Source organism: Jatropha curcas, chromosome 5, assembly GCF_041381405.1.
Source record: "Jatropha curcas cultivar XTBG-Jc1 chromosome 5, XTBG_Jcur_1.0, whole genome shotgun sequence".
In the NCBI taxonomy this organism is placed as follows: domain Eukaryota; kingdom Viridiplantae; phylum Streptophyta; class Magnoliopsida; order Malpighiales; family Euphorbiaceae; genus Jatropha; species Jatropha curcas.
Window position 1 is genome coordinate 8,843,363 of NC_143155.1, and position 10,381 is coordinate 8,853,743.

Sequence of the window (10,381 nt, forward strand, 5' to 3'; positions counted from 1 at the left end):
TCTCGTCCAGCGTCCGGCATGCACAGTAGATGGCGTATGCTTTCTTATCTTTCCTTTGCCCAAGTACAGCTCCAATGACTACATCACTTGTATCACACATCAATTCAAAATGAAGTGACCAGTCTAGTGGCGAGATCATTAGTGTAGATATTAGTGCTTTCTTTAACCTGCAAAAGGAGTTCATACAGTTATCGTCAAAAAGAAAAGGAGCATCTTTACCTAAAAGATGGCACAATGGCATTGATATTTTTGAGAAATCCTTAATGAATCTTTGATAAAATCCATCACGTCCTAAAAAGCTTCTGATATCTTTTACAGATGACGGTGGTGGTAGATTTTCTATCACCTCCATTTTGGCTCGATCAACTTCTATGCCTTTTTTTGAAATGATGTGTCCGAGAATAACTCCTTCTTATACCATAAAATGGAACTTTTCCCAATTTAGCACAAGGTTGGTCTCTTCATATCGTTTCTAGACCTTAGCTAGAATTTCTAAACAAGCTTCGAATGTTAAGCCATAAATAGAAAAATCATCCATAAAAACTTCCATGCATTCTTTAAGAAAATCTGAAAAATAGCCATCATACATCTTTAAAAGGTAGCAGGTGCATTACATAATCCAAATGGCATGCGTCTAAGTGCATAAGTACTATAGGAACAAGTAAATGTGGTCTTTTCTTGATCTTGAGGGTGAATATGAATTTCATAAAATTCAAAAAATCCATCAACAAAATGAAACAAGAATTACCAGCTAGTCTTTCTAAAATTTGATCAATAAAAGATAAAGGAAAATGATCCATTCGGGTGGCTTTATTTAATTTTCTTTAATCAATGTACATTCACCAATCGATCATAACTCTAGTGGTTAGGGTTGTGTCATCTTCTCTTTTAACTACAGTGATTCCTTCCTTTTTAGGCACTATATGAATTGGACTGACCAATTGACTGTCGAAAATAAGGTAAATGATACCTTAGTCTAACAGCTTAGTTATTTCCTTTTTAACTACTTTAAGATTTGGGTTCAGTTTTCTTTGTGGCTCAATTGAAGGTTTAAATCCATCTTCAAATAAAATTCTATGCATGCAAATCGATGAACTTATACCTTTTATATCTTTAATACTATACCCTAGGATATTCCTATATTGTTTAAGCAGATGCAACAATTTTTCTTCTTGATCAGCATTTAAAGAAGAATTGATTATCACAGGGTAAGTATTATCAGGATCGAGAAATGCATACCTGAGTTCCTTAGGTAAGGGTTTCAATTCTACCTTTTGTATGATCTCTGCAGTCCATGTCGTGTTTGGATCTACTGTTGATGAATCATCGGGTGGAGGGTCTATTTTTATCTGCTTATGATCTTCCTCTTCATCATTGTAAATAATTGGAATGAACTTTTCGAAGGGATCCTTATAGATTTCCTTGCTAATTATTTCCCTTGAAATCTCGTCTACGACGTGAACTCTAAAACATTTTGTATTTTACGTTGGCTGCTTCATCATATCAAGTAGGTTGAAGACTATTTCATCTTCTCCTACCTTCAACGTGAATCTATGTTCCTTGATGTTTATAAGAGCTCCAGCAATTGCTATGAAAGGTCAGCCTAAAAGGATGGGCGTTTCTGCATCATCTTCCATCTCTAGTACCACGAAATCCACTGGGATATAGAATTTGCCAACTTTGACTAGGCCATCTTCTATAATTCTACTTGGATATTTGATAAAACGATCGGCTAGTTGTAGGACAATAAGGGTTGGTTTGAGCTCTCCAATATTGAGTCCATCGAAGATAGATAACGGCATTAGGTTAACACTGGCTTTGAGATCACAAAAGGCTTTGTTGATCTTTACTGCTCCAACTTCACATGGAATAGAGAAACTACCTAGATCTTTCATTTTTGGTGGCAGCTTATTTTGGATCATTGCACTGTAATCCTCTATAAGTGCCAATGTTTCCGACTCTTCCATCTTCCGTTTCTTCATCAAAATTTCTTTCAAAAATTTGGCATAGGTAGGCATCTGAGTCATGATATCAAAGAATGGAATGTTGACATACAGTTGTTTAAGCATCTCTAGGAATTTTACTAACTGATTGTCTAGATTTTTCTGTCGGAGTCTTTGGGGAAATGGAATGGCTTTCCTCTCAAATGCTCTTATTCTCCTTTGAATATCTTCTTCTTGTCTTTTTTCTAGTTTCCTCATCTTCTTTTACTCCTTCATCATGCCTTTTGCTTTCTGATTCTTCTTGTTTTGATTTCTCCCCTTATTGCATTGCTCTCTTTGGCTCTGCTATCCACTTTTAAGGTAAATAGCATTGCATTACTCCTTTGGATTTGGTTCTGGTTGGCTTGGAAGCTTACCATAGGCTTTGCTTCTTGAGGAGCTTACCTGCTGCGCTATTTGATTCTCTATAAAATTCATGAGTCGAAAGTTGATCAATTCTTGCATTTATTTTTCCAAACATATCCTTGAAACCATAATTAGCTTGCTTTTATTCTTGTAAAGCTCTATAGAGTGGCTTCTAGGGTTGAGATAGAGCTAGAGTATTAATTTTGGTTTTTGTCCGACTGGAGTGAACTGTTGTTGTAATGAATTCTGGTTTTATCTCGAAGGGTATCCAAGTGGTGGTGTTTAAAGTTTTGGTTAGTAGATAGATATGGACAATTCTTGAAATCTGAGTTATAGGAGTTAGGAAATTGGTTTCGTCTAGGATCATGGGCGTAGTTGTTTTGGGCATAGTTGGCTTGCTCCAAGACCAATTCGTGTACCATGAGATTTTCATAGTGATTTTCTGCAAATGCGTGCCCTACCTCAGTATAGATTTTATGTTCGAGTTGAATTGCTCTAACTGCACTCACATTTAGCTTATCTAGTTTCCTAGACAAAGCATCAAATTTTGCGGATAGAAATGTGAGTTCGTCAACATCGAGTATATTGGCTACTTTCTTAATTGTTCCTTCTTCATTCCATCTGTAACTGCTAGCGGCCATTTCCTCTAATAGGTTGTAAGCTTCATTGACTCTTTTTTTAGGAAGGATCCTCCGACGACTACATATAGAGTGTTTCTCATTGAAGATGTCGCACCATTGAAGAATAGTTGAATTAAGAATGGTCTGTCATACCCATGGTGTGGGCATTATCGCTGAAGATCTAAATCTTTCTCAAGCTTCGTAAAGAGTCTCATCTTCTTTCATCCGAAACGTGACTATTTCGCTTCTCATCTTTAAGGTTCTATTTGGTGGGAAGTATTTTTGTAAGAACGCTAGGCTTAACTCCTCCCAAGTGGTGAATGAACTAGGGGGCATAGAGTGTAACCAAAGTATGGCTCTATCCCTCAAAGAGAAAGAAAATAATCTCATTCGAATGGTATCATCACTGGCTCCATTAATCTTCAAAGTGTCGCTAATTTTCAATGAGTATTGCTTAGTCAACATTCAGATCTTCACTCGGCAAACCAAAAAATTGAGATTGTTGAACCATTGAGATCAATGCTGGTTTGAGCTCAAAGTTGTTTACAGCAATAGGTGGTCTGACTACAGCAGTTTGGATATCTCCGGGATTTGGAATATTCAAATCCCATAAAATTATTTCCTCAACCATGATCGGTTCTGAATTGTCTAACTCTTCTGATTCAGATTCTATTTTCTCTACCTCTTTTGGCTCGAATTGCGGGGTTTCGGCACTTCGGTACCTAGTCTGGATGGGACTTTTATCTCTCCTCTGGCGCCTTTTGTTGATTCTCTATAGAGTTCATGTTATTCATTCTATTCCTTGATCTAGAGGCACAACATGAACGCTTCTCGATTTGACCATAAAAGGTTAGCCCATAGATATATATATGTATATATTTTACTTTTTAATATATTGTGTGTGTGTGTGTGTGTGTGTGTGTATTTAAATATTATATATATATATATATATATATATATATATATATATATATATATATATATATATATATAGAAGAAAAGAAAATTACTGAAAAATAAAAATAAAAATAAAAGAAAAAATAAATCACAGATAAATAAAATTGTCTGATTAATTGTTTTTCAAAATTTTCTAATATCAATCACATTGCAAATCCTCGGTAACGGCATCAAAAACTTGATCCAACTGCGCCAAGACAGCTAATAACGGGTGACAAGATTATACCACAAGTATTAACGGGTTGTACAAGTAGTATATAAAATATCGTATCTACAAGGATTGAAACGTTTGAGGACTAGAATTTTTTGAATACTTAATTATAACGCAGAATCAATAAGAGGGATGAGTTATGCGTAAATTAAAATAATAGAAATTTAAATAGTAGAAAAATAAATGATTGGAAATTAAATAAAATAAAGCTGTGAAAAAGTAAAATGCGATAAAGTAAATTGCAAGAAATTAAAGTGCAGTAAAGTAAAGAGCAAAAATTAAAAAAAGTTAAATAACTTAAAATAAAAGTTACCGGTTAATAGTTAGAGGTTAGCGGTTAGAAGTTAGTAGTTAGAAATATATTTTTTTTTTCTTTTTGAATTTAAAAATGAGAAAGTATTATGTTGATGGATTGATCCATTACCATCCGGAAGTGGGCGGCAGCGAAGTAAGTCCCGGTGATATATTTTCTAAAGAATAGAGTATTCTAGTTAGTTATCTCCTCTTTCGAGGTAGTCAACTATAACAATCGTATGACGTCTTTCGTACGTTGCATATGTAATAAGCTTCCCCCTTTTAACACTAGCTTTATTCTATTTCTAGATGTAAAACCAATGTTCAATTTGTGTGGTTCAGGTGCTTAAACTTCATCTTTCGATCCTTCGCTCGCCTACCTAATGTCAAGTAAATAAAGGGATCTGGCTTTTATTTTATAAGTGTTTGTCTTGCATAAATTGAACCAGAAATCTATATCACATTATAGATGATTCAATTTTTAATAAAGCCGCCCAACATTCCGAAGGTAATAGATATTAATCCATCCCAGAATGGCTGGTTTACTCACTCATTTCAAATAAAACTATGTAAACAACCAAATAGCAATCCATATTTTTTATTAAGGGAAAAAGAACAGAGTTACAGAAAGGTTGTTCTTTATAAAAATGATAATAAAATAAAGAACATAAAGATAACAGATAATAATAGAGGAGAACCATGGATCAGGTATGGCTTCTGTTGAGTCTGAGATATTGTTGCACAACCTTCCTCTCCTGACCTCTGAGATTATGAACATGAAACTATGCTAAATATTTACAGAGTGATATACTACTTTCTGTTTTTCTGCCAGCCCCTTTCTCTGTTGATTTATGTTGCTATTTATAAAACTCAGATGCTTGGAGGCTACTCTTCTCTCCATAATTTAGCAAGTTGGGCAGTGGGCCGTGTCCAATCAGATTATAACTAAGCATGAGCTGTCGTTCAATTAATGGGGACTTTTAGCCTTAGAACTAGTGTAGACGATCACTTGATTTGGCTTTGATACGTAGGAGATCGCCTAGCATCCATAGGAGACCACTTGGAGTAGTGTTTCACCCATAAAAGATAGCCTGAGTGCAAGCCTAACCACAGGAGATCGCCTAACACCTTAAGAGATCACTTGAATGGTCTCTTGGCTATAGGAGGTCGCCAAGGGGGTGAGACAGTCTTAGGAGTTCGCCTGGGAGACAAGTTGGCCTTAGGAGATCGCTTGAAAGTAGGTTTGGGCATAGGAGATCGCCTAGTGCACATAGGCGGTCTCCTAGCTTCCTCTTCTTGGCTTAGCCGATAGCTTAACTTCATTCTCCATCTTCTTCATGCCTTAGGCAATAGCCTAAGTGTATGTTTTTATTGATCTTGGACTTTTTTTTCACCTTCTGGCCTGGTTTGTGGGCTTCTTTTCTCCACAAATTAACCTAAATTTGGGCTTGTAATATTAGCTCTAAAATTGGCCTTTTTCAGGTCCAATTGTCAATATTTCCACAGATTTTATGAAGAATACATCTTTTTTAATTTTTGAGGTTCCTCTTTTCATAAAACTCTAATTTTAATAATTTTCTAAAATAAGTGCACAAATATAGCCATTTTATTGGTTAATTTAGGGTGGTTTTGTGTAAAAATATATAAGTATTTGCATCGTATCAGTGGCGTGTGCCACTTTTGACATAGTTAGAAGCTTTTGGTTGATCCCAAATTTCTCTCACAACCAATGCAAAGGAGGTGTTTTAAATACACTAAAGCGAAAAAAAGATGAAGAAAAGGTTAGGACTCTCAAGAGTTACCTTGTTTTGAAGAAAATCCAAAGATTTTAGGGAAAATGAATCAAGAAACACAAAAGTTTTGGTCTTGGATGCACAATCCGAGTTTAAGTTAAGTGAGTTTGTTTATGGGTCTTTAATCACAAAGTTAAATCAATGAATAAACTTCAAGATCTAAGTTAGCAACACAAGTTTTAACTTAGATTAAAGATTAAGTAGTAAAAATGCAATAGTTTCCCCTTAACAATCAAAAACCTCCCCTCATCTCTGAAACACTTGTCCTATTTATAGGCAAATGGGAAGATGAGGTGGGTCTTATCTAGGGCTTATGAGGCAAGAGCCACTAATGGGCCCTCAAATCAGCCTGGGCCCATTGCTATCAAATCGATCATGGTGGCACGCTAAATGAGGCAGCACATCAGGATGCGCGCCGGCTGAACCCGAGGTGCTTCCCAAATCCGGTTTCGCAGAGAAACCCTTGGAAACTCGAAAAAGTGAAAACAACCAAACAACTTGAATTTCTTAGACGTGGACCATCGGTTTGAGAATCAGAGCGATCGGATGTCTCGATCCCATTTTCTATAAAAAAAAAAAAAAGGTTATCATCATTGAGTCCTTTAGGGGCAAACTTTGAGCGTCTACAGTTTGCACCCACTTTGATGATATTTTGCTTTTCAGGTAAGATGTCGTCAAAGTGTAAAGTAGATGCGTAAGTAAGAAATACTTACTTGAAGGTTGTAAGTTTGCGATGTCTTATTGAGATAGGGCGAACATTCTTTAGACTAAGTTGTATTCTTTGAACAGCTTAGATATAAGAAATGCACCATTTTGATGGCTTTGCCGATGTAGAGTGCCATTTCGGTGGGGTTTGACAGAAGAATTAAGTTATATGGTGGTTTACATCTTTTGCGAAGGAATTCGTCATTTTAGGGGCTTTATTATGAAAAGCGTCGATTTGGATGGGCGTCACTTTGGATGAGTGCTTTCTTCGAACGTCTTGATACTGAAATGCATCACTTTCGACAAGTGCGTTCTTGGAATGGCTTGGTTTGAGATGCGTCACTTTGGACGAGCATCACTTTGGACATGTGCATTCTTTGAACGACATAATCTAAAAATGCGTCGCTTTGGACGAGTGCATTCTTTGAACAGCTCGATCTAAAAAAGCGTCACCTTGGACGAGTGCATTCTTTGAATGGCTTGATCTTTGAAATGCATCACTTTTGACCGGTGCCACTTTGGACGACTGCGTTCTTTGAACAGCCTGATCTTTGAAATGCGCTGCTTTGGACGAGTCCTGTAAGAAATTCTTGCTAACAAGAAATAAAGGCCTTTGGACAAAAAATGTTAGTATAAAAAATTTCGTGCTTAAGCCCGGAAAAGCGTGCTTGTGTGAAAATGTGTGACTTTGCATGAAAATATATAAAAATGCATAACTTTGCATGAGTTTATATGAAATTGCATGACTTTACATGAATTTTTGTGAAATTGCATGGAAATATTGAATTTATTGAGAAACTTGCCATGGCACACAAAATGAGGAAAACGTTACCCGGTTGCTTTAAAATTTACCTGTTACTTGTGGTGATGCCCCTACTTAGGCGACGAGCCAAGCTGGATTCCCGAATAAGCATAAGAGCTAGTTGCAGCTAATGGGCGAAAGCCCAGATTGGGCCTAGAAGCCTAAAAGCCCATATATAGGGGAAAGTAAACCATTTAGGTTTCACTTTTAACCTAAAGCTTTAAAGAAACTTTTGAATATCCTCTGTTTCCTTCCTTCTCTACCAAACATCATAGAAGTGAAAAATTTTAGCGATTGGATTCCCAAAGGTGTCTTGATTGATCCTGTAACTCGTGTATTGAGTTTCGGTATGCGTTTGCGAGAGATCGTTCCCTTAGCTAACTTCATCAGTTTGCGACTAGATTTACCTTGGTACCTTTGCTGGAGCATAGCTGAGGCAATTTGGAACCCTTACTTTTAATTTTCCTGCATTAGAAACATTGGAAACATGCAAATAATGGGTTAGAAATTAAAAACTAGGAGAAATCGAACCTGTTTGGCGCGATTTGCGTCTGCCTGCACTGTTCTAGCATGCACCATAGTAGTTGAGGCATGTGCCACATTACTTATGTGTTTGTCTAGGTTGGTTATAAAGCCAAGCTTATGGTGTGAGGGCTTAAGGCTCTAACTCATGGCACTAATGAAGTGGCTGGCGCCACTTCGTGTGTCTTGCTCCACTAAAGTAGCAAAACTCTCTTTTAGGTTTTTTCCTCTTGTAACCTACAAACATTTTTTGTGCTTTGCACTTATTGATTTGTATACTTAAAATGCTCTGTTTTACAGAAAAGCATGTCACGCGTGGAGGCCGTTGGAAATGCCTACAATGCCAGCGAATGGTCTGACCCATTACCTAGCTGAGTCTAGGACCATGTCTGAGAGGCTGGATTTAAACGGTTGGTCAACACTTTACCATGAGTGCAGGGGCGGAGCCTGCTTCTGAGCATACTAGCGATGATGGAGAGATGGATGGACACTACTCACACCTTTCATCTTCTATTCAGCAAGATGACCATCACTCTAGTCGACTTTGCTACTATTACTGGCCTATTGTTCGGACGGCGATCGGTTGTCTTTGATAATCGTCTCCAGTCTCTGAGCTGTGTGAGGCTGCAAGCGAGCCTTAGAGCTATCATTGGCATCGAGCCTACCGTCACCCAGAAGTGAATTCAATATGATAGCATCTTTTCAAATTATAAGGAATTGCTCCAGAAGGAAGTGGACACGATGGATGTCGACACGGTGGTTTGAGCCTATCTCTTTTACTTGTTGACGACCACTCTCTTCACCAACCATGGGAATAACGCGAATCTGGCATTGTTGCCCCCGTTGTAGGATCTTGACATGACTTGGCATCATAATTTGGGAGTTGCCACTCTATCTTATTTATACTATGGAATGGACCTCTGTCTGAGAGGTAACCATCTGAAGATTGGCTACCCGCGCGTCATCAAGGTAAAGTAGCAAACTACTTTCTACTGTTTATTGCATTATTTCCATTTACTTATTACTGACAACTAATTGTTGCTTATTTTCTTTTGTACATATATGAACTTGTGAGCATCAGGTTCTGCCTATGCCTCGACTTATTAGTTTCAGTGCTAGTGTGGATGAGACGACCCTACCTCGAGGTCAAGCATGGAGGTATGGCAAGAAGTATGCTCATACCACTTCTGATCCTTCTGTGTTCCATCAGATGCTGAATAGCTTGGATTGCACCACTGCGAGTCTCTTTACTGAAATACGGAGACTTGCTTCATTTCTCTTAGTTCGTGCCAATCACTGTGTAATATTGCTTTGCAAATTCAGAAGTACCTGTGGGGCCAACTTGTTGATTCGCCAGACTTTATTTAGGTAGTTATGCCATATCAGCAGAGGAGGTTGCTTTTGCCTGGCCTCTTCTATGACATGTTTTACCTCGGAGAAAGGGTGTATGAGTGGGAGCTTAGCACCACCCAGAGGAGACTGCCACATGGAGTCCCTTACTTCATGATGGTGACTTGGGAGATTAAGGGCGAGATGACTGCTACAGCAAGGAGGGGCACAACGGCCACTGAGCACTTGGCTGACTTTGTACCCGCGATCTTTAGTCGAACGCAGATATTAGTACGAGTGCATCCGTCTACTAATGATGAACCGGCTCCGAAAGTAGAAGAAGTAGTAGCAGGGGATCAGGGAGCTGCCCCTTCTCGGGTGAGTATCTTCTTTCTTTGTATGCTTTTTTTTGCCCCAGTGTGTTATTTGGTTGCTTATTATCCATGCTTTACTACTGCAGCAGCAATGCAGCAAGCACGTTAGGAGGGGTTCTACATTTACTTTCTTATCTGCGAGTAAGGGACTGCCCGTGCAAGGCATGCAGGAGATGCACACAATGAGCCCATACCGGATGTTTCCATCTGGCTGCACTCACGTAAGTCTGATCTTCTTCTTTGGAAATTGTCGTTTTCCCTTTATTAGCTTTCGCTCTTGACGAATGTCCTTGTCTTATTTTTCAGATGTTTCTTAAAGACTATAATGAGGTAAGCCAGCTATTTAAAGCCACGAGGCTCAAGCTTGTTGTGGCGAGGCTATACGATGAGCATATATCTGTAAGAATAAATAAAATAGAAAAAGAA

General features: G+C 38.0%; 1 protein-coding gene across 1 annotated transcript; it reads right to left on the minus strand.

The window, feature by feature from the left end:
- Nucleotides 1–1,598: 1,598 nt before the first annotated feature.
- LOC105645360 (uncharacterized) lies at nt 1,599–2,201 on the minus strand. The gene has a single exon (XM_012230933.1). The coding sequence runs from the start codon at nt 2,199–2,201 to the stop codon at nt 1,599–1,601; it is 603 nt and encodes a 200-aa protein (XP_012086323.1).
- Nucleotides 2,202–10,381: the final 8,180 nt, after the last annotated feature.